The following is a 25,204-nucleotide window of genomic DNA, read 5'->3' as shown; positions in this document are numbered from 1 at the left end:
TAATATTTTTATATTTATTAATTAATATTATTATATATTATATAATATTAAAATAAATTAACTTGGAGTTAGGATACTGAAAGAAATTATATAACTTGTATCCTATCTTGTTCTATCCTAGCTCCCCCTCAGGATAACTTTTACACATGATTGACAGAATAGGATAAGAGACAGGATAGTGTTATCCTATCCTGCTAGCGCAACAAACAACAGATAACAACAGGATATGATTATTATCCATCCTGTCTTATCCTATCATGTCATGGCCACCAAACAGGCCCTAAGGGTATTAATATTTGAACCACCCTAGTCCCTAATGTGATGTCTAACCACAGCACCTCAAATTTTAAAGTGCCTTTAAGCCCTTGTGGAATTGATAAGGTGGAGAAATTTTTCTAAAGTAACAAAATTGGCTTTAAGTGAGGGATTGTCAAAATATGGCTGGTGGAGCACCAATAGCATGGCTTTTTATGTGGTTTTAAGTGTGAGATTGTCAAATAAATAAAGAGATAGATGAAATAAATAAATGTCCACCTTCCCCACAAGAATTTGCGATAATAATGGAAGGAACTATGTGCCTATAAAACTTTTCCCTCTAGTAGTAAAACTTAATCTTATTTAGCCTATATCTAGTTTGGCGTTGATTAAGGAAGGTCACAAGAGTGCTAGCAAAGTGAGTGACGAACGATGAAAATACAAAGTGAAAACGTAAATTACTATAACTAGAAAAGGGCAATTTTATGATAGTATATAGTTACATGTGTTCATATAGGTTGGGTTACCCAAGGGCTAACTTAGACTCATCTATACCCGAAGACAGTTTCATAGTTAAACTATAAGTTTCAGCTTTTTTTTAAAAAAAAGGGTCAAGTCCAACCTTATTTAGTCTATCTCCAACTTGATTTGATCAAGGAAGACCACAAAGGCGCTAATGATAGTGAGAGACGAACTATAAGAATACAAGAGCAAACGTAAATTTATATAACTAGAAAAGACCAATGCTATGGCAGTATTTTTGTTTAGAAAGTGATGCACAACATGGTCTAGCGCGAGCGAACTGCACTGTTACTAAGTTTAGCAATTGGTAGAGTTCACAAATGTGTTGTCATTTTTTTTTTTTTTTATACTATTACATATGCTCAGCTATGTCGGATGACCAGAGGTCAACTATAATTCATTCTTACTCGAAGCTAGTTTTATAATTCGATAAAAAGCTTAATTTTTTCTTGAATCAGGCTGAGATCAACCTGACCTTATGAACTTGGGTCGGGTCGGGTCGGGTCAAGTACACCCCTTTTGATCCCCAAGTATACCCAAACGACATCGTTTCATAGGAGGAAATCAATATACTCTAAGAAAAGAAGACCTTACTGGCCACGTGTCATGCTCTCCTTTACTTAGAAAAAGTTGAAAAAGTTACTACAATTTAAAATCCCGCTCATTTTAGCTTTTCACATTTCTTTCTTTTTCAAAATTCAAAATTGTCCTAATCCCTCAAATCTTGCTACTCCTATTTCTGTATTTCCCTCCTTCTCTCTCTCTGCCTTTCTTTTCCTTGAGCTGTGGTGTGGAGTTCATCTTCCCAATTTAGTATACTCTCATTCTCATCATGTTTCACTGCTCCTCTTCTACACTCATTTGTTTGAAGTAGCTTGCTTCAACGCTTTTATTTTTACTTCCTCTGTAATCTATCTCATTCTCAAATTAGGCTAACCATTTGACAGGAAAACAAAAATCAAGCTGTTGTTGTTCTTCCTCTGTCTTCTCCATAAGAGGTAACACATCAAGGTTTGATTTTTATTTTTTTCCCTGCTATTTTTCTTTTGTTCTTCCTCTGTTGTTGTTCTTCCTCATTCTTTCGCTTTCTACTGCCACCATTCTTCTTTTTTCCTCTATTAAGTACTAACAAATATGGCTTCAGAAACGGGGAAATGTAATCATTTCCCTCTTTATGATTATGATTAAATTTTTGAAAAATTTCAACAAAATGTTTGGCATGTGGTCAATGACATGATAAAGATGTTGACTTTCATAAACTATATCAATAGTAAGGAGTGTGTTAAAGAGCGTAAAAAAGAGTATGTTTGCAATTCCTCTTTCATAAATTGTTTCCATGGATATCCAATATTCCAGCACAACTGTTAGATCTTTAGCTAGATCTGCTATTTCTTTTGCGTTCTTCTTTTGTGTCTTGACTTATTGCTTTCTTTGATAACAAAGCTTTGACCTTTTTTGTGTACTATCAGATTTTGAAGACAAAGCTTTGATTTTTTTTGTTCTATTTCAGATTTGACCTATTTCAGACAAAGCTTCTTCAGTCTCACTATTTTGTGCATATGTCTGTATATTGATGTGATCCTTTCCAGATTTAACCATTTTGTGATTGAAGTGCTTATGATACATTTCAAACTATCTTTGACAAGAACGATCTTAACAACTATTTAATGTAATGCTTGAAAGATTGAGAGAATTTAATTGATTTATCTTAATTCTTAACAAAGTTAATAAACGATTTGGAGCTTATGTTGTTTTCAAAGTGGCAGATGATGGAGTTGAATATCAAATTCAAAGAGGGTTCTCTATTTCCTAACCCATTTAAATTACTTGCTATTTCTTCACTATAATTGATCAAGTTTCATCCTATTCTTAATAGCAATTATAGTTACAGTTTGTGACCTTATTTAGTTGCAAATGGAAGTCTAAATTGTAACAATTTCTTTCACAAGTTTCTAGGTAAATATACCTACTATAGCTATGACATTTGCAACACTTTTATACAAAGCATACTGTTACTATCTAATTGCTGGCTTCAGAGCATTTGTAAATTGTCCACTGAAAGTTTTATACAAATTTCAAACTGTTTTTATATACTTTAGTTGGGTAGTTTTGTTGTAAGAGTATTTTCAAGGATGAGAAAAATCAGCCTGGATTGCTTTCATCTATGTTGTAATTTATTACTGATATATTCTTTGACTTGCTTTCTTTGTTGGACTAGGTGACTTTATCTCTGATCTCAGGAATATTTATGCTTTAACACCCTTAGATGTGTCTTCACTAGAAGTTAGACTAAGCTTAACTTTTATCACTGGGCAAGACCTATTAAAGCAGTTGATTGACCACTTTGCTTTCGTAAAACAAGACCTATTATAGGCAAAGGCTACAACCTTATGTATAGCATTTAACATCTTTAAATGCTTAATTTTGTTGTTTGAGTTTTAATTTTTACATTCCATATATTGTTTTGATACAGCCCATCACTCTAAATGCAATATTCCATTTATTTAGTCAAGTCCTATCGTCTTGGTTAAAGTTGTGTATTATCTGGTTTATAGTGATTTTTCTAGGAGTTGCGCTATTTGGTATGAAACTCTCATGTAATTTTAAATTTGTATTTTTTTTTTGATAAATTTGTACAAATTGGGAAAATAAAAGCCTTTTGTACAAAGTGGGCAAAATAAAATAAAGTGAATTGAAGTAGTGACTAAACACTTTTTCTCTTAAAAAACAATCTTACTTAATGAAATCTTATTTTATATATAGATTAGATACATCATGATTAACATAAAGTTAATTTACAATAGATTTTTTTGAATTTTTTTTTCAATCATTAAATATTTCATTACAATTTAAATTATGTTTCATAACTAATATTTTTTTTTTCAAAACAAAACTAATAAATTATTTCAATAGTATGTTTTTCATTTTTCAAATAAATCATTTATTCAATCAATTGGGAAGATATATATATGCTAAATGAAACAATAAATTTTTAAAAATGATTTTTTTTTAAATATAGGATTATATATTATTATCCACAAAAAAACCCCTAAGAACAAGCTCTTAGGGGGCGAGAGACCCCAATAAAAGAGACACCCGACGAACAAAAGAAACCTCTCTAAGCCGAAAAAATCCCAACCCGAACAAAAGCAAAAAACAAAGCCCGAGAGAAACAAACGAAAATCAAGTCTCGAAATGATCCTCATACAACTTTTCCAAACCCCGAATAACATCAATATCATTTCCCTCAAACTCTAACCCCACGTCTTTTGCCAACAAGCCACGTAATTTTAAAAATGATTTCATTGTCATTTTTTTGAAAAAAAAAAATTCAGTATCATTTAAAATATTTTGGTTAACTAAATATTATTTAAACAAATTACTTTTAAATGTTGAAATAAAGTAATAAACGATTTCATTAGTCAAGGGGAAAAATATCTATGCTAACAAAAATTATAATTTTCAAAATCCTTACATGGTAAATTTTTATATTATATCGAGATTGATATATCTTCATTCATAAAGATTTAAACTACTTAAATTTTATTATAAAATTAATGTTGAAAAATGTATATATATATAATTTCATTATAATTTAAATTATGTTGGTTAACTAATAAATTATTTAAATTAATTAATTTTCAATGTTTAAATAATTAATTTCATTAATCAACGGGGTATATATCTATGCTAAGAAAAATTATATTTTTTAGATATTTCTTACATAGTGAATTTTCATATTATATAGTGATTAGTTATATCTTCATTTCTAATTAGGAGCTAATTTACATTAACTTTTATTAAAAAATAAATTTTCAAATCTTAAATAACTAATTTCACTATCATTTAAATTATTATGGTTAACTAATAAATTATTTTTCAATGTTTAAACAAAAAATTTCAGTTTCAAAAAAATAAACAATTTCATTAATCTATGGGGAAAAATATCTATGCTAATAAAACCTATAATTTAAAAAAACCTTACATAGTAAATTTTTATATTATATAGAGATTAATTATATCTTCAATTATACAATATTAATTTACATTAAATTTTAATATATAATTATTTGTCAATGATTCTATAAACAATTTCATTATAATTTTAATTATATTCATAACTATTAAATTATTTTTTTAATGTTTAAATAAATAATTAATTAATCAACGGGGAAAATATCTATGCTAACAAAAGTAATAATTTTTTAAAAATTCCAGCATAATTTTTAAAACATATATTGTAATTGCTTTATTCAAAAAAGCAATTTATCTTTATATTTAAATAATTTTAAATATGAATTGTTTGGTTAAATTGATCGCGGTCCGGACCGCGACCCGTTTGCACGGGTAACTTACTAGTTCAACCTAAAAAGACAACATTTTGAAAGAAGATAAACCCTGTCCTTGTGGTAGTTGTAACTTGTAACAGTAACAACTGTGCAGAGAATAGATTCTGGATAGGGGAAGGGTTTTGCAGTATATTCACTTCTGTTTCTATTCTATCTCTTTGAGCTGGAAATGGCTGCTACTATTCACTCTCTCTACCCTTACAATCCCTTTTTCCACATTCCAGCTCCTCCTTCTTCTTCTCCTAGCTGCGGTTCTTCATTCCGGAGAGGCAGCAAGTTGGTGGTGCTTGCTGCGCATTCCAATCCCAAGATTCTCAAGACCAACAGAATGTCAAAGTATGGACGAGCTCTGTCGATGTACGACAGTGATGAAGATGATGAAGAAGATGAAGATGACGACGATGATGATGAAGAAGATGATGGTTTGCTGTCTGATGTGAGTTCTATAATTCTTCCTCACTGCCCATGGTGGAATTTCAGTGTTTCATGGTCAAATTCTGTGATGAATTACTATATTTTTTAATTTTAGCTAGAAAAAATTAAGTGGGTGTTTAAGTGTGTATGAAAAGGTTGAAACTTTTTTATTTTCTGCTCTATAGATGTTTGATGCTGAAATATTGAGCTTTGGAAAGCTCTCTTTGAGTTGAGGGTGTTTTTCTAGTTTGAAAAATTAGTGGTGCTGAGTGAGTTCCAGTTTGGATTAGCTTATATTTTATGGATGTTCTCAACTTGGATAAGTATTTGATTGATTTTAGCTTACAGAAGAGTCCTTATTAGTTCATGGATGATAGAGTCGTTTGGATATACACTTATTGGAGCTTATCTACTAGAAAATGCACTAAATAAGCTTCAATAGGTGCTCTTTGGTTTGCATCCAAATGGGTAGGATTTTGCAGAAGTTAGATGAGGTAGCTGTTGAAAATGTTGGGGTCTGGAAGATGTTATTTAGAAGAGTAGAAGACTCAGTTGTTATAGGATCATTTTCAATTTTGCTTTTTTTTACCAATCAATGTTGAGAAGCTTCTATAAACTAGCTATTTGATAGTTTATGCTTGGATTGTTGTGGACAAGCTCTGCACTTCTTAACTACATAACGGGAGTGTGCAATTTTGTGTTTTGTCGTGTACTTCTACATCGTTTTCCCTGCTTATTGTCTAGGAGGTGCCTTAATTTTAGTTTTTCTGTTGAAATATGATATTGATGTTTGCAGATTTGTTGTTAATTTTCCTTTTCGTTGCGGATCTTGTTCCCAGGATGAATTTGCTGAGCCCGCTGACTTAGATGTTAATAACAAAAGACGTAAGTCTCGGACAGTTGCAGGTAAGCTTGATAAAGTTATACTAACTACTTTTTAAGATTAAGTGGAAATATGAAAATTACATAATCTTGTCTGTGGTGCAGAAAGAAATAGAGAACGGGAAAAGGAGCGGGGTTTAAGGTCTTTTGACGATGGACAAAGTAATAGAATGCCCAAGAGTGAGAGATTGGCATCCTTCCAACAAAATGACAGTGGAAAGGTACCGAATGGTGATACAGTAAGCTGTAAAGTGTGAGATCATGCCATTTGATGCATTTGTGGTGCTCTGGAATCTTATATTATTTTTTCAGTTGCAGTTTGGTAGAAATTCAAAGGAGAAAAAGTATCCTCGGTTGTCTGAAGAGATTGTTATGGATGTGAAATGGTTACCACTTCTTGATTACTTAAGCACTTTTGAAATTAAGGAATCGCACTTTCTCCAAATGTATGAGAGGCACATGCCGTCACTTCAAATTAATGTATGTTCTGCACAGGAAAGGTTGGATTACTTAATGAGTGTTGGTGTTAAACATAGAGATGTAAGAAAAATCCTGTTGAGGCAGCCACAAATTTTGGAATATACAATAGAAAACAATTTGAAGGCTCATGTTGATTTCTTGAGGGGCTTGGGTATACCTAATTCCAGAATCGGGCAAATCATCGCGGCTGCTCCGTCCCTGTTTTCTTATAGTGTTGATAATTCGCTAAAACCGACAGCAAGATATTTAGTTGAGGAAGTTGGCATTAATGAAAAAGATTTGGGTAAAGTCATTCAGCTGAGTCCCCAAATTCTGGTCCAGCGCATTGACATTTCATGGAATACTCGATATATGTTTCTTAGCAAAGAGTTGGGTGCACCCAGAGATAGTGTTGTGAAGATGGTCAAAAAACACCCTCAGCTTCTACATTACAGCATAGATGATGGATTACTCCCTAGAATAAATTTCCTAAGGAGCATAGGAATGAAAAATCCAGATATCTTGAAAGTCTTGACTAGCCTTACACAGGTCATTTTGCGCTTATTTTCTCGCTTATTTTCCTCATTATTGATTTATGAATAATATCATGACTAGCCTTATATTTGCTCAAAATGAACAAGGAAAATGAACTAATGTGATACTATCATTTTTTTATCTTTTCAGATTAATCCTTCTTATAATGCTTGTTGACTCCTGTGCCTGCAGGTATTATCTCTGTCCTTGGAGGATAATCTAAAACCCAAGTATTTGTACTTGGTAAATGAACTTCGCAATGAGGTAAAGTCCTTGACCAAATACCCTATGTACCTTAGCTTGTCTTTGGACCAGAGAATTCGTCCTCGTCATAAGTTCTTGGTTTCCCTGAAGAAAGCTCCAAAAGGACCATTTCCTCTTGGATATCTAGTTCCGACCGATGAATCCTTTTGTCAACGGTGGGACACTAGTTTGGATACATATTTGGCATTTCGTCAGAGATTGTTACTCAAAAAGTTTGCTGAGAAATATGAAAGAAAGATGTGAAAGATCATAATCAATTGTGTCAGTCGAATTGTGTGAGTACTGAAAGAGAACTCTCTTGTAATACCAGTCTCATGCAATGTGGTTGGTGCTTTAAAATGTTAACCTTTGGTCAGCATTGTGGCCAAAGCTCAATTATACCAAGTTAGTCAGCTATAGCGTATTTGGTTTTGTAGTAAAGTCTCAATCAATTTTTGGGAGAAGCTACGAAGTGTAGCTTTTGAAGTTATCGTGCTTTGGATTGTATGCTCACTTCAAATCTGAACACAATTATTCTCGGCAGAAGCTGCTCAACTTCTTTTGTGAAATTTATTGTTTTTGTTTTATGTTGGAGTCACACAGTTGTTTGCAAAGTGCTTGTGGCCTGAAAGGCACAACACATCATGGTGCAGTCTGTCACCGTAAGGTTAGCTCCTTTAACTTTTAATAATTCATGTGTTTGATTTCAAAAAAAAATTATATGTTCAGTGTGATGTCATTAACCCCTTTCTTATTGCAGGTTGTGTACCATGTTGCAAATTTGTATTGGTATAAATAGAAGAACAAGTTGTATCAACATAAGATCTAGATCATGGATTCTGTCATCATTCTTTCTTTTTGTTCCTTTTTACCATCAATGATTAATTATAGCATATATTCATTTTTGTGCATCTCAAATCAAATAGGACTTATACACAATTATATTTTACCCTGCTGCAATTTGTATCACATATTCACATGTAAGAGTTGAAATAACATTTTGTATTATCTTCAGAGTATTACTTGCAACTAAATTCCTACTTCTGGATTTTTTTAGTTTTTTTTCGGATTTCAATTGGCTAAGATGAAATATAACTAGAAGTTTTAGCTCGTACTGGTAGATTCATGAGAAACTACAACTCATACTCAGGGAAAAAAACTTTTCTCTCAAATATTGGCAGATTCATCAGAAAGAATGGTTGAAGATAGGCATATCTCATACTAGAATATTGATGAAACTGTTTTTACTGATTAGAGGGAGGAAATAATGAGAAATTATTAAGTACACTTGGGTAGTATTTGATTTATTTATTCTTTATATTTTCTGTCAGTATATTCTTTTGTATTCATGAAAATGAAAATTTAACTTTCTATTTTCAAGAGGTCGTAAAGAAAATGGTGCAAAAATTAAAGTCTTATTATTCCAAAGTTTTAATGAAGCCAAACAAGTCCTGAGGAAAACTTCAACAAGCTTCATATATTTTAGATCTTAATATTGAACCAATAATCTGTGTTTTTCTTAGGCAGTTGGCACAACTCACAAAACACACTTCTCTACTTTAGCAACTATATACTTTATGGAAATTGAATATTCTTTGATTAATAGCATGAACATACTTATTTCACACTCACTAAGTTATCTATTTCTGTATACTAGAAATTAAACCCGTGCAACGCACGGGTTTGTTTTTAAGTTATATCAGTTAAATTTATTATATGTAAAAAATTCATGTAAAAAAAGAGTTATTAAATAGTACTCCCTCCGGTCCTATTTATAAGCATGAAAGAGAAGAAAAATCTTGGTCCTTTTTATAAGAACCAAATGAAAATTTGAGCAATATTAATTATTTTTTTCCAATGATGCCCTTATTAATTATCACTTGTAAAATGTGTCTCATTAATTATTCTTTCTCTTTCCCACTTTCCAACACTAATAATAAAGGGTAATTTTGGAAGTTTATTTTGATTCAAGACATATTTAATGCATTTTATCTAGTTTAACTACATTTCTTAAACTATGTGAATTTTTTTTTTGCTGCTTATAAATAGGACCGGAGGGAGTATGATAAATCTAGGAAATGTAATTGCATTTATACATATGTTAGGGAAACTGTGCTAACATTCTTTGAGGTTTATCATTGTTGCATTGACCTACAATAGACTAAAGAGAGGTAGTATACAATGTTTATGTTATATTTGTTTTAATAGTGGAGTTATGGGTATTATATATATCATGGTTTCAAGATTTTTGGGAAAAAATGTGTATCCACATTTTCGTAGGACTGGTAATTTAGCCGACTTTATGGCTAAATACGCTATTTCTTATCCATGTTTTGTGTGGATTTACGATTACCCGCCCGGTTCGGGAGGTATTTTGTCAGCCGATGTAGTTGGTATTTTGAATGAATAAATGATTTTCATTTAGCTTAAAAAAATATATCATAAAATCAACTACCTGGTTCTCGATTCTCTTAAAATTTAAAAAATGGATTCTATCATGTTAAAATTTTCACCTATATAAGTAGTGTCAAATATAATTCACCACATCTCAAACTGAATTTTAACAAATATAATTTTATTAAGGCTTAAATACTCTAAGGGTCCCTGAAATTGTGCTCCGTACGAAAATAAGTCCCTGAAATTTTTTTTTCCGATTCCGGATCCCTGAAATTGTTTTTTTAATCAAAATAAGTTCCTGCTCGTGTTTTAAGCCTATCTGACATATTTTTTTGCTGACTCAATATATACACGTGGCTTTTTCCTTTATTTTAAATACACATGGAACTAAAAAAAACAATTAAATGTAAATATAAAACCTTATTTACCTAATTATTCATTGATGACCAATAGCAGCATAAGGAAAATCACACAATTAAGGGTCAAACAATTGTGATTGCCAAATCTGGAAATGTAACATGACTTTAGCAGTTTGGCTATTAAAGACTGAATGATTTGCTTCTCAGATTATGAGATTATATTCCCTTGCTTAAATTAAGGAAGAACTCCAAGGGTACCAAATTGAAATTGCTGTCATCTGACAATCACAACTCACAAGATTCACGACAAGTACCAACACACACAATGGTTTCACAATCAGATCATCAAACCACAACAAAAGCATCATCAAGCACTAATCACTTTCTAGTTGGTGTCGAACCACTTGATCATCGGCTCAGCCGTACCTGGGAGGAATGACACCGAGGGTGGTGGTGGAATCAAGGACTTCAGAGCGGCGAACCCAGCCATCGGACCCCGTCACCATTGCTCTGTCGTTGTCCACCGTCATCATCAAACCCAGCCTGCCCAAGCATAGATCTGTTCTCAAACATTGCGCTTTGGGATAGCGTGGAGCACTTCCTCTTCAACACCCCTCCTCAAATCTCTTCTCCTCCTCCATAACCCTAGCCCAGACCATCATTTGTGGTTTCAGCAATAGCACTAGATCCGACCCATCCAACTAGAAATCGACCAAATTTTTACATTTAATTGTTTTTTTTTAATTCCATGTGTATTTGAAATAAAGGAAAAAGCCACGTGTAAATATTGAGTCAGCAAAAAATATGTCAGATAAGCATAAAACACGAGCAGAGACTTATTCTGATTAAAAAAACAATATCAGGGATTCGGAATTGGAAAAAAAATTCAGAGACTTATTTTCGTACGGGGCACAATTTCAAGGACCCTTAGAGTATTTAAGCCTTTTATTAAATATAAGTTCATCAATATAGTTTTCAAAAATTGAAACAAATAAATGCTTAATCTGTACTCTTTCCTTAAACCTTTTTAAGACATTTTAAGAGTAACTCCACCTCTTGTTTACTTAATTTTCTTTTCTCTATCTCAATCTTTATCAGGTTATACTATTTACTATAAATGAAACCTGTGCGTTAACTTATATCAGTTAAATTTATTTTTTACAAAAAAAAATTATATAAAAAATGAGTTATTAAATAGTATATAATTAATAGTATGATAAATCTAGGAAATGTAATTGCATTTTTACATATATATTAGGAAAAATCATGCTAACATCATTTGAGGTTTATCATTGTTGCATTGACCTACAATAGACTAAAAATGTATATAATGTTTTTTTTACAGAAAAAAGAATTTATTAATTGAGAAAACCTCATGAGAACAAGAAATGAGGATCAAACACCACAAACAAAGCTCTCACCCCTTTGAAAGGCCAAACTTACAGAAAGTATCTCATTAAAACCTTAATAAAAAAAATTTAATTGGGAAAAAAAGTACACCACACCTAAGAGACCTTTAAAACAAACCTTCCAAGGGATAAAAAATACCACCATGTCACCCACCTAAGGAAGAAAGACCAATTTTGAAGAAAACAAAATCCCACAAATTGGTACCAAAACTTGGTGTGCAAGCTAAACCGCCATTCTATCATATACCAACTTGGGTCTCCTAATATGCCTCTGCCAATGTGATGATCCTTTGCTTGATTTAGTTAATTTTGCCAATCCAAACTTTGTGGGAAATTTGAAACATTATTCATTTTTTGAAGAAAGGGCAATTCTAGCTCCTACGCTTGAGAGTGTAGAACACGTCAACAACTACATGTTGTCAATAATCCCTGCACATGCAAGAGACAGAGTACTTGAGTTATGATACGCCATTCAAGTCAGATGAGGATTCAGAGATTGATTCAGAATGGTTCACTTCCGGATTTTTAATGATGTCAAATGCTCTCGAATTCCAAACCATAGACTAATATTGAAAGTTGGGGTCCCCATAATGCTTCTTCGTAATATAGATCAGGCTGTTGGATTGTGTAATGGAACTCGACTGATTATTACAGATCTGACTCCCAATATTATTGTAGCTTCTTTGTTAACAGGATCAAAACCAGGAGAAAAAAATTTCATTGCTAGGATGTCATTAACTCCTTCTGACCCTGAACTTCCTTTCAAATTCCAATGGAGGAAATTTCCAATAAAAATAGCCAAGGGCAGTCATTATCCCATGTTGGATTATATCTACCAAGACCAGTGTTTACTCATGGACAACTATATGTTACTCTTTCAAGAGTGAAATCTAGAAAAGGTTTAAAAATTCTTATTATCGACGGTCATGGGATGGTTTCAAACCGTACACGGAACGTTGTATCTGATGAAGTTTTTAATAACTTATAACAGGTTAGTTAAATGCTCTCCTTCATCCGTAAATTCTATTTTAAATGTGAAAGAGCAAGAAATTAACATAACCTACACTTTTTGGATACAGGCTGGATCTTAATGGACCAATTGAAGATTGGGATAGCATTCATGTCTGGATCTTAATGGACCAATTGAAGATTGAGATAGCATTCATGTCTTTGATTTTATATTCAGTAAGTTTTATGTTTTTCTATTCCATTAGTTTTTCTGTCATAGATCTCTTATCGTTCTTCATCTGAATCATTTTACATAAAACTTGCAGGTAGGAATAAATTGTTTCTATATCTTTGACTGTCTCATACTTGGACGTCACTTTGGTTCATGCTCTGTGTACACTTTGGCAAGCTGTGCCATCTTGCAAACGTGGTCAATTGCCTTGAAGCCGAGGATCCATAAAAATTACAAGAGTTTTGATAGGATATAGCTGATCACCCAAAACCTCTTTAAACATTGCTACGAGGCCCTTAGATTGAGCAATTTTTTGGTTGTTGATTGTTGATTAATTGTTGTGGGGAATGTTGGTGACAGTGCTGTATCCCCTCATGACTTGGTGGCTTATTCTTATTTCTGGATGCTGTCTTTTTAGTTGCAATTCTGTATTTTTTTTTCTCTCCTATGTAGTTGATATAGTTGTCTTACTTTTTTTTTTTTCAATTCATGTATGGTAACAGTACTCTTTTCTCACTTGGGAGAGATTAATCCCAAGCTTTTTACCTATTTATATATAATGACTTTTGTGTTCAAATAAAATTCGTTGACTGCACATGGCAACAAAAAAATGTGAAGGCTGATTGCTTCCTCTTTATTTTATATTTTGATTCAACAATGAATTATGTAAACTATGGAAGATAAATGATATATTTTTCTTTCATGTTTTTTTTTTGAATAGTCTTTCATGTTTTTTTCAAAAGCAAAACATTGGCTTGACTGATTTAAATTTATTTCTTCATTAGTGTTATTTCTCATTATATAATTTTGATTTATTTTAAATTTTTATGCTTTGTATATAACCAATGAATTGAGCAATATAATCTATATACCAGTAAATTTCACCGTGCAACACGGTAGAAAATTCTAGTTCTATCATATACCAACTTCGGTCTCCTAATATGTCACTGCTAAATTGATGTAATCTATGTAGCCACCCATTTGAATTTGAAAGAGAATTTCACCCCGTAACCACCTCCTTTGATTCCCCCACCAATTTCTCTTGTTTTAATGTTTGTTGTCCCTCCTTTAAATCCATTATTTCCTCCACCGTATAACCCACAACCATTAATTATTTAACTGTTTCATTCCAAGCCTCGTTGACCGGTTCCTTCGTCCCTCCTTGACATTTTTAGTGTAAGCCGAGAAAATCGTGAGAATGTGAGGTGAGGTAACAAACTTTCTTATCCTATAAAACCAAGAAATCTTTTTGTATCCAAACATACTGCTTCATATCACACTTATATTGCTCCCTTCCCCTCCCAATTTCACCATCCATTCCCTCTTTTCCTTTCCTCGGGCGACCATGGCCTCCAACCCTCCATCCCTCTTCCTTTAGCCTCTTCTTCCATTTCCTTTTATTGCCTCCTATAAATATATATCTTCTCAATGGATTATGTCCTAAATTATCAGATTTTGGATTAGCTAATACTTGTGGCATTGGTGTCTGACCTATGTGCACCCTTTAGTTGTGTGCACCTTTCAATTGTGTGCACCTTTCAACTGAAGGGTGAACATAGGTCAGACGCCAATGTGCACCATTTAGGGTACATATTCCAACTTCTACAATTAATATTTCAGCATATTTATACATATATATATATAATTAAAATATTTAATTGTATTTATTGCAATATTGTTACATTTCATCTAACATATTGAGTTTATATAAAAGAGACATTTTTAAGGTAAATTAGAAAGTTGTTGGTCAAAACATTGACACTCTAGGACTAACAAAGTAAATATTTAGCGTATATGAAATATCATTGTAAAAAGAGTCTTACCTTAATGTATAATAATTTTACTACATAGGACTAACAAATATAGTTCGATTTTAATTAAATTATTATACTTTATTTTCTGATATTGCGAAAAATAATTGAATGTTTGTGTAAAATGATTTAAGTGCACTGTAAAGTATTTTTAATTAATTCAAATGTAATTTTTAAAAGCACTCCACTAAATGTATTAGAAATATAAAAATAAATAGAAGATAAAATAATTAACTATAAATTAAATATAAATACAAAGGAATTTTAAAATTACATTTACTACTTTTTTCAAATTTTAGCCTTTTATCAAATAAAAATACATTTCGTAGTAATAAAAGATGATTGTTTCAAAGTGCATTTTTTTATATATTATTTTTTTATCACTTTATTTAGTTATAAAGAATTTAATTTTATAAGCTCCAAGACTCTTTAGGGGTCGTTTAGCTTTTCTGTTTTTCTTGTCATTTTCTGATGTATAAAAAAAAAGAATTTAATTTTTTTAATATGTTTGCTTCAACTCTTTAGGAAATTATTGCTACCAAAACAGTGAAATCAATTTTATAGGTGATGGCAGAGAAGATGATAAAATGAATTTTATTTGTTATCAATTAAAAATCAGTGGTTGATTATCTTCAATTTTATGAAACTAACATTTTTTATTTAGTCAACTAAAAATCATTACTTTTATAAATAAAAAAAATCAAAAAACATAAAATATAACAAAACAAGATGAACCCAAAAATTTAGAAGAAAAGAAAGAGGACTCTAAGCTGGTGCTAGTGAGGAACCTAAGTAGAAAAAATTAGAGGAAGCCAAGAATGGAGAAGAGAAGAAAAAGGAAGATGAGAATGAGTCTAGTGGTTCGTGGCGCTCTGAAATGATTTGTTGTGTATAGGAAGATTTCAGGAAAAGATGAATCAAGTAGATTGAGAATTAAAAAAACTATTGTGAATCTCTAGTGAATCTACAAACAGGTATTTCTCATCTGGCTTTGATAACATGAAGGAAATCAATTGACTTTCAGAAGGAAAGAGGATGACAGATCCAACTTATGACTCCAATACCAGGATGGTTGTGCTTAAAGAGAATTTTGATGGCCATTGTCTGCTTGATGAGGTGATAGAATGAGTGAATGTAATCATTATTGTAAAAAGAGAAAGGAAACAAAACCACTTGCTGTGACAGTGAAAATAGAGCATATGGAGAGCCGAAATTCATAAGGTACAGAGCCGTTTTCACCAATCAACACCAGAACCTGAAGAAGTGAGAGGAAATATTCAGTACCAGGTTCCATTAGACTAGCACACTTTCTTCTTCCTCTAAAAACTTCATACTGTAATATGCTGTCAACACATGTGATTTGAACCTGTATGTTATGCTTTCTCCCTCTCCATAGCATGTTCCCTAATTTTGGAAAATGGCTAATTCAAATTGGAACTCTTGCTCTTCTCGTTATTTTTCTGTACTGCGGTGTGTGAGTGATTTGTGTTGTGCGTGTGTGTGGCCGTATGTGTGTGTTAGTTTGTATTAGGGTGTGTGAATATGTGATTAGGTTAGTGTCATGTGTGTGAATTAAAATCAGGGTAAATAAATGTATTGGGTTCACGGCCCATTGTTTTTTTATTGTTGTTTTGTTTGTTTTAAAAACAACCTTTTTTATGTTTTTTATATGTGTGTGCGTTTTATTTTCTTTGTGTGTTGGGTCTAATTATAATATAATGTGTGTTATGTGTTCAAATCTTAGACATAAAAAACCAAAAAATATGCTTTCATTTACTTTCATTTATTATTAAAATTTCAAAATCCAAAAATCTCATAAAATACAAAAAAAATCAAGATCAACATCTCTTTAAAAAATCCTCTTTTTAATCGTTAGAACTACATAGCCTTGATGTCTCCTCACAGAGAATACGTAGGCCGGGATTTAATTCCCGACAGACACTAAAAAATAGAAAACCTTAGGGTTCCATGTTAATAATCATTTTCTCTCAAGTGTAAATATTAAATCATAAGATATTAAATTTAAATCTTCTTTTTTGGGGTAAAATGAACATTTTTAAAGTTATTTAATTTTGCACAATCAATCAAAGGTAACCGTTTTTTTACGGACGTCGTTGGGTGCTAATACCTTCCTTATACGTAAATGACTCCAGAACCAAGAACTATGTCGCAGACCAGCTTTCTATTTGTTTTGAGTGTTCGAATTTCCCTTAATAAATTGGTGGCGACTCTTCTGATTTAAAAACTTTTTATGCGTCGTCCCGCCGCGACCCCGGTTGCGACAATTATGTTTCAAACGATAGTTATATTGTCTATCATGTTTTGAATGATAACAATTTTCAAAAGTATAAGTGAACTGATTAAATATATCATGTGAAATGTATTTCAGTAAATCACACTTATACCCCGTACGCTCCAATATCTAAAGAAGGAGTGCAAGATGATGACATGAAGACAACATCTACATAGAAGAGACTGATCAAAGTGGCAAGACAAGCTAGACAACCAAAGGAATGCAGAATATGCTAAATGGTCCAACCAAGAAAAGAAAGAAGTTTCCAGAGCTACAAGGGCAGACTACAAGCAAAAAAAATGTCAACTCCACCAGATCGTCTGACCAAAGAAAAGAAAAAAATGATCAGAGCTACAAAGCAACTATGTAACACCCCAATTCTAAACGGTATATGTATTGCAAATATCAGAGTGATAAAAATTCTAACACTCACGGGGCATTACATAATCACTTAAAACATTATCATAATGCTCCTGTAACAGATACATAGCACATAAACTTTGAGATGAACTCATAAATAAACTTAAATGCTCTTGTGACAGTTAATTAGTCTTTGAACTAGTTCACTTTGACAAATAGTTATGCAGCGAATCCAGTGTCTTTAAAACTTAAAGAAAACATAGTATCTTGCCCACAACTTAAAACAGAAACAACTTCTCAAATAACAACTTAATTCAAATTATAACAGAAGGAAAACAAGCGTCCATTTCCCCCCCGAGTGCTACGTATCAGAGCAAGGACTCCAACTCGAAATAAAGGCTATAGACTACTCCTCCTAATTACCTGCACGTTACCAACAAGGGTAACATTCAAACAGAAGGGGTGAGATATCGAGTATCATAAATATAAGAATGGCAATAAATATGCTAGATTAATGCCACACCACTTTTTTTTATATTCATATAGCTCAGTTACTAAAACAGTCACAAATAACGTCATCGACTCGGATACAATTCGAACACAACAATGACTATGCATATGTATGTGGTACCAACAGGGCTTCAGCCCTCATCACGAATTGCCAATTATTGGAGGCACAAGGCATAAGCCTTCATCACAAATCGCCAATACAGGCCATCACAGAGTATGCAGATGCTATGCGACTCAAAAGGACGTATACATCTCATAATCATCACTTCAACATGAGGCATTGCGCCTATATCACTACATCACTAACATCGCTTAAAACAACACAATTCAGCACACATGCATTTTTATCAACTATACAATTACCCTGACATCTTAGGCAATTTTGGCACCAAATCAATGAAACAACTCACTTAAGCATGCAATCATGGAAGAAGCTATCACATATGGTAAATAAATTATGGATTTCATGCTAAAGGTGTTCAGCCACATGCATCATTCTCATAGCTAATACATGGAACATAAAGACACTAACTTTAATACAACATGTAAGCTAAATCTAATTATATTTCCAAAACAATCAGAATTTCCGTAATCTGGAAAAACAGCAGGAACACCAGCCACTAAAAGCGGTCTCCTGAATTCGTTACTGAACCAAAAATCATGTATTTTATATGCCTAGAAAGCTAACTTAAAGTCCTACAATTTCTTAGTTGATCACATCTTCATTTGAGCACTCTAACTGGGCGAAAACAGGTCTCGAAGTGTACTGTCCAGCCCAGGAAATTTTGGACAGTAGCACAGCATCATCAAATCCGTGCATAAATCATATAGCAGTTCAGGAATTACGCTCACAGCAGAAACATATTTTAGTAGAGATAACCTACAGGATTCGTTACTTGTTCAAAAATTACAAATGACCTCAATTTGAAAAGCTAACAGAAAACTCTACCTCTTTCTAGTTCATCAAAGAATTTTCTGGGCACATTAACAAGGTGAAAAATCACGTTGAAGTTCACTGGCAGAGATAGCAGATACAGAGCGCAGAAAAACATGGTTTACTAAACTGAACTTACAGACCTCGTCTCTCAACCAAAAATTATGTACCATATCATTCCAGAAAGCTCTTTCAAAGGCCTACACTTTCTCAGTTCAACGCAACATTATTCGAGCACTCTAAACAGGCTCTAAAAGGCTTCGAAAGTCACGGTTCATACCAGGAAAATGACCAGTCCGTTTTATGTTCCAAAATAAGTGATTAAAGTTGTTTCTCATCAAACAAGACACAAAACCTAACAAGCATGCTACCTAACAGTCCTTATGTGCGTGATCATAAAGAAAATCAAAAGGGAACCTCAACCCAAAACTCCTAGCATACTATGGTTCTGCCCTCACCCCGTTCAATCACACAAAAGAAAATCCCAAAATCAATGGATTTCAAATCAGATTTCCAGAACATCATTAACAGAAACAATTCTACATCTCCCAAATCCCTAATATCATTCACCATAATTCCATTAGAAACTCAAAATCCCACCCTTACCTTTGGATTGAGTGCAGCTCCCCGTTCCCGATCGAATTCTCCGAAGCCGATCCGCTCTCCCTCTCTTCCTGCTACTTCACGCACAACCTTCTTCTTTTTTTTTCTCCTTCTTTCACGCGTCCTCTTCTTTCTTATTTTTTTTTTCTTTAGCTGCTTCCCCATCCTTATTAAACCATCTAAACCTAATTCCTCAAGGGCTAAACTAAAAATCCTAAAATCTCTCCTAGTCCTTGTCTCTATTTTTAATCCTAACTTTCACCCCCTAGCTCTCTTCCATTTCATAAAACACACTCAGCATCACAAAAAAATTATTTTTTTCATTAAAGTATTAATATATCACCTATTAAACCCCCATACAATATAATCTTAATTAAAATAAAATACCAACATTATTTTAATTAAAAACGGGGTGTTACAACTCTCCTCCACTTAAGAATTTTCGCCCTCGAAAATTTCCTTAAACGAACAATTCGGGGTAGGACTCTCTCATCTGACTCTCAAGCTCCTATGAAATAAAGAATGCATCACACCCATAATAATAATGGCAATCAAAGATGTGCCATTAATAAAGCACGTACTTCGAATTAGTCTATCCTCAGCAGTAGTCTCAGCACCAGATAAAGCAAACACCTTCCCCCTTGCAGGATCCTTCTTGGGTTTGTCACAATTAGTACTGATGTGACCTTGCTCTCCACATCTGTAGCATGCCACAGTTTTACCTTCTAGGCACTCAAAGGATTTGTGGCCCAGCTTGCCACACTTAAATCATGTTGCTTCTGAATTGGGACATTCAGGAGAACGATGTCCTTCAACACCACACTTGTAGCACCTAACCGGATTAGGAGCTCCTCCCCCACTCGGCTTCTTGTCATTACCAGCTTCTTGTTTACCGTTATCAACAGGATTCCCATACGGTTTCCCTCTGAATTGCCCCTTTTCTTTCTTCTCTTTCAAAGACTTGTAGTGAGCAGCACTTTCCCTGCTATCCTCATCATATATCCTACTCCTGTTAACCAGGTCAGAAAATCGGATAAACTGTTGATATCCCACAACCTTCTTGATCTCAGGTCTCAAACCATTCACAAACTTGTTACACTTAGATCTCTCAGCTTCGGCAGTATTGTAGTGGGGACAAAACTTAATCAATTCCTCAAACTTTGTAGCATACTCCGCCACGGTTCCATTACCCTGCTTGAGTTCAAGAAACTCAATTTCCTTCTTTCCACGCACATCTTCTGGATAGTACTTCTCCAGAAATGCACCCTTGAAAAGATCCCAAGTAATCTCCATCCCATCACCTTCAAACCTCTGAACAGTGTTGTCCCACCAATCTTCAGCTTCTTTCTCAAGCATATGGGTGCCAAACTGCACCTTCTGCGCGTCAGTACAATTCATGACTCGAAAGATCTTCTCAATTGCTTTCAGCCATGCCTGTGCTTTGTCAGGGTCGTATGCTCCTTCAAAGGTTGGCGGATTGTTCCTCTGAAACTTTCCCAAAGCACGGAATTCATCCTGATTATGGTTCCCAAGGTTCGCTTGCTGACCTTGCCCAATGGCGCCAACCAACATTGCCAATGCCTCAGCGATAGCTTCATCATTCCTTCCGGCAACCATTTTCCTGAATCTCCAAACAGCCAACAACTCTTATCAAACAACAGCTCGATAGTGCTACTTACACATATCGAGTATCAGTAAGTATTAGAATATATATTATACTAAAAACTTGGTCACTGACCAACCATTGCTCTGATACCACTAATGTAACACCCCAATTCTAAACGGTATATGTATTGCAAATATCAGAGTGATAAAAATTCTAACACTCACGGGGCATTACATAATCACTTAAAACATTATCATAATGCTCCTGTAACAGATACATAGCACATAAACTTTGAGATGAACTCATAAATAAACTTAAATGCTCTTGTGACAGTTAATTAGTCTTTGAACTAGTTCACTTTGACAAATAGTTATGCAGCGAATCCAGTGTCTTTAAAACTTAAAGAAAACATAATATCTTGCCCACAACTTAAAACAGAAACAACTTCTCAAATAACAACTTAATTCAAATTATAACAGAAGGAAAACAAGCGTCCATTTCCCCCCCGAGTGCTACGTATCAGAGCAAGGACTCCAACTCGAAATAAAGGCTATAGACTACTCCTCCTAATTACCTGCACGTTACCAACAAGGGTAACATTCAAACAGAAGGGGTGAGATATCGAGTATCATAAATATAAGAATGGCAATAAATATGCTAGATTAATGCCACACCACTTCTTTTTATATTCATATAGCTCAGTTACTAAAACAGTCACAAATAACGTCATCGACTCGGATACAATTCGAACACAACAATGACTATGCATATGTATGTGGTACCAACAGGGCTTCAGCCCTCATCACGAATTGCCAATTATTGGAGGCACAAGGCATAAGCCTTCATCACAAATCGCCAATACAGGCCATCACAGAGTATGCAGATGCTATGCGACTCAAAAGGACGTATACATCTCATAATCATCACTTCAACATGAGGCATTGCGCCTATATCACTACATCACTAACATCGCTTAAAACAACACAATTCAGCACACATGCATTTTTATCAACTATACAATTACCCTGACATCTTAGGCAATTTTGGCACCAAATCAATGAAACAACTCACTTAAGCATGCAATCATGGAAGAAGCTATCACATATGGTAAATAAATTATGGATTTCATGCTAAAGGTGTTCAGCCACATGCATCATTCTCATAGCTAATACATGGAACATAAAGACACTAACTTTCATACAACATGTAAGCTAAATCTAATTATATTTCCAAAACAATCAGAATTTCCGTAATCTGGAAAAACAGCAGGAACACCAGCCACTAAAAGCGGTCTCCTGAATTCGTTACTGAACCAAAAATCATGTATTTTATATGCCTAGAAAGCTAACTTAAAGTCCTACAATTTCTTAGTTGATCACATCTTCATTTGAGCACTCTAACTGGGCGAAAACAGGTCTCGAAGTGTACTGTCCAGCCCAGGAAATTTTGGACAGCAGCACAGCATCATCAAATCCGTGCATAAATCATATAGCAGTTCAGGAATTACGCTCACAGCAGAAACATATTTCAGTAGAGATAACCTACAGGATTTGTTACTTGTTCAAAAATTACAAATGACCTCAATTTGAAAAGCTAACAGAAAACTCTACCTCTTTCTAGTTCATCAAAGAATTTTCTGGGCACATTAACAAGGTGAAAAATCACGTTGAAGTTCACTGGCAGAGATAGCAGATACAGAGCGCAGAAAAACATGGTTTACTAAACTGAACTTACAGACCTCGTCTCTCAACCAAAAATTATGTACCATATCATTCCAGAAAGCTCTTTCAAAGGCCTACACTTTCTCAGTTCAACGCAACATTATTCGAGCACTCTAAACAGGCTCTAAAAGGCTTCGAAAGTCACGGTTCATACCAGGAAAATGACCAGTCCGTTTTATGTTCCAAAATAAGTGATTAAAGTTGTTTCTCATCAAACAAGACACAAAACCTAACAAGCATGCTACCTAACAGTCCTTATGTGCGTGATCATAAAGAAAATCAAAAGGGAACCTCAACCCAAAACTCCTAGCATACTATGGTTCTGCCCTCACCCCGTTCAATCACACAAAAGAAAATCCCAAAATCAATGGATTTCAAATCAGATTTCCAGAACATCATTAACAGAAACAATTCTACATCTCCCAAATCCCTAATATCATTCACCATAATTCCATTAGAAACTCAAAATCCCACCCTTACCTTTGGATTGAGTGCAGCTCCCCGTTCCCGATCGAATTCTCCGAAGCCGATCCGCTCTCCCTCTCTTCCTGCTACTTCACGCACAACCTTCTTCTTTTTTTTTTTTCTCCTTCTTTCACGCGTCCTCTTCTTTCTTATTTTTTTTTTCTTTAGCTGCTTCCCCATCCTTATTAAACCATCTAAACCTAATTCCTCAAGGGCTAAACTAAAAATCCTAAAATCTCTCCTAGTCCTTGTCTCTATTTTTAATCCTAACTTTCACCCCCTAGCTCTCTTCCATTTCATAAAACACACTCAGCATCACAAAAAAATTATTTTTTTCATTAAAGTATTAATATATCACCTATTAAACCCCCATACAATATAATCTTAATTAAAATAAAATACCAACATTATTTTAATTAAAAACGGGGTGTTACAAACTACACTAGCAAAGAAATGTCAAATCAGCTAGTTCGCACAAACTGAAAAAGATCAAGATAAAACAACCTGAGCAAACAGAGTCGAATCCTCAAGATCATCTAAGGAGAAACCAAAGCATCAACTATCAAGTTCTAGCAAAGAAGAGTCAAAGGCTTCAAAGGGAGACGATACAAGAAAGGGGATGCAAAATCTATCAGATCGTCTATTCGAAGGAAGAAGAAGAGAGACCATGAAGAAGAAGATAAAGCTTCAAGCTATCAAAACTTCAGAACTAAGCATGCAAGATCAAGCAATGATTCAAGCTCGTCTATAGAAGAAGATTCAAGCTTCAAGGACACTCCTTCTGAAAATAGTCCAAGCTATCTGATCGTTTGAGAAGACCGTACTCAATGTCTACTACATCGTTTATCTCAAGGCTGATCATGGAAAGCAATGTCAAGAGAAAAGAGCGACATATTCAAATGAAAATATCTTTGACATTCTTGAAAAGGTCAAGTGCTGAGAAATCACGTGATATCCTTTTTGGCACGTTGACCAAGGAAACCAATGCAAAGATGTCAACATCAAAAGTTTCCTCTCTCTTTCTCTTTCTCTCTCTCTCTCTCTCTCTCTCTCTCTCTCTCTCTCTCTCTCTCTCTCTCTCTCTCTCTCTCTCTCTCATGAAGCAATGAAGAAATGAAGAAATAGAGCAAATCTTACACTTACAAGCATCTACCTTATTCAGGTAACTCAAGACAATCCATTTGTAAAGAAGAAGAAGAAGATTTGGTTAGAGCTATCACTCACAATCTGAACGACCATTTGAAAGGAAGAATAAAGCATGTGCTGAAGTGATAAATCTTATGAAAGAAGAATGGCCAAAGTAAAGGCTTATCGTCTGATAAGTAGATGAACGATGGAAGCAGAACTTCAGAAATGAGCAACATCTATCATGAAACAAAGTTTGTAGCTTCAGAAGGAAAGAAAAGAAGAACAAACTTCATAGCCAAATTATCTGAAAGGAAACAGAATGAACGAAGCAAAGAATCATCGTCTGAAGATCAAGAGAACGATGAACAAAGATCGTCTGAAGCAGAATGTCTGAAGCAGAATGAAGACGACAGAAGCAAATGATCATCTGAAGAATAAATTAAAGCTTACACTTGAAGAAAGCTACAAAGTCAAATCAAGTAAACTTCGCGTTGAAGAAGAAACCAAGTAAGCTTTGTGCAGAAGTCTCAAAGAAGAAATCACAAGTTCTAACACAATGTTATGATGAAGATAAAGGAACTATGGTGTCACTATCAAATTGTCATATTTGTACACCAACAGATAGAAGCTCGGACCTAAGCTACCTGCTACATGACAGATTACATCTCTTTTGCATAAGGTCTCAATCAAACAGTACCACACTCTGACGCAAGTACGCTTTGTACCGTTTGATCCAACAGTTAGAATCTTCATGAAGAACAAGCTTCAAC

General features: G+C 33.9%; 2 protein-coding genes across 5 annotated transcripts; one reads left to right on the top strand and one right to left on the bottom strand.

Annotated features, from left to right (window-relative positions):
- Nucleotides 1-5,210: 5,210 nt before the first annotated feature.
- LOC130733024 (transcription termination factor MTERF9, chloroplastic) lies at nucleotides 5,211-8,692 on the top strand. Of its 2 annotated transcripts, none has more exons than XM_057585064.1 (6): nucleotides 5,211-5,562; nucleotides 6,380-6,446; nucleotides 6,528-6,643; nucleotides 6,735-7,430; nucleotides 7,608-8,325; nucleotides 8,419-8,692. In XM_057585064.1, the coding sequence occupies exons 1-5, from the start codon at nucleotides 5,296-5,298 to the stop codon at nucleotides 7,920-7,922; spliced, it is 1,461 nt and encodes a 486-aa protein (XP_057441047.1). In that variant the 5' UTR covers nucleotides 5,211-5,295; the 3' UTR covers nucleotides 7,923-8,325; nucleotides 8,419-8,692. The 2 variants fall into 2 exon arrangements, with proteins under 2 accessions (XP_057441047.1, XP_057441048.1); XM_057585065.1 differs by having other exon boundaries at nucleotides 5,323-5,562; nucleotides 6,337-6,446.
- An 11,200-nt stretch (nucleotides 8,693-19,892) lies between these two features.
- On the bottom strand, nucleotides 19,893-23,628 carry LOC130733023 (uncharacterized). 3 transcript variants are annotated; one of them, XM_057585061.1, is made up of 2 exons: nucleotides 23,322-23,628; nucleotides 19,893-21,694 (listed from the first exon to the last, which is right to left on the bottom strand). In XM_057585061.1, exon 2 carries the CDS (start codon nucleotides 21,129-21,131, stop codon nucleotides 20,283-20,285), a length of 849 nt encoding a protein of 282 aa, XP_057441044.1. In that variant the 5' UTR covers nucleotides 21,132-21,694; nucleotides 23,322-23,628; the 3' UTR covers nucleotides 19,893-20,282. The 3 variants fall into 3 exon arrangements, with proteins under 3 accessions (XP_057441044.1, XP_057441045.1, XP_057441046.1); XM_057585062.1 differs by lacking the exon at nucleotides 23,322-23,628 and adding an exon at nucleotides 22,731-23,315; XM_057585063.1 differs by lacking the exon at nucleotides 23,322-23,628 and adding an exon at nucleotides 22,859-23,315.
- Nucleotides 23,629-25,204: the final 1,576 nt, after the last annotated feature.

Source organism: Lotus japonicus, chromosome 1 (assembly GCF_012489685.1).
Source record: "Lotus japonicus ecotype B-129 chromosome 1, LjGifu_v1.2".
Lineage (NCBI taxonomy): Eukaryota > Viridiplantae > Streptophyta > Magnoliopsida > Fabales > Fabaceae > Lotus > Lotus japonicus.
Note: the sequence above shows the minus strand (reverse complement) of the source record. Positions and strands in the feature narration are given on the sequence as shown.

Bases quoted from the DNA above. Each gene is read 5' to 3' on its own strand.
- LOC130733024 (XM_057585064.1), top strand. From the start codon at position 5,296: ATGGCTGCTACTATTCACTCTCTCTACCCTTACAATCCCTTTTTCCAC. The intron at 5,563-6,379 runs GTGAGTTCTATA...TCTTGTTCCCAG, and splicing joins ATGATGGTTTGCTGTCTGAT to GATGAATTTGCTGAGCCCGC. The intron at 6,644-6,734 runs GTACCGAATGGT...TTATTTTTTCAG, and splicing joins AACAAAATGACAGTGGAAAG to TTGCAGTTTGGTAGAAATTC.
- LOC130733023 (XM_057585061.1), bottom strand. From the start codon at position 21,131: ATGGTTGCCGGAAGGAATGATGAAGCTATCGCTGAGGCATTGGCAATG.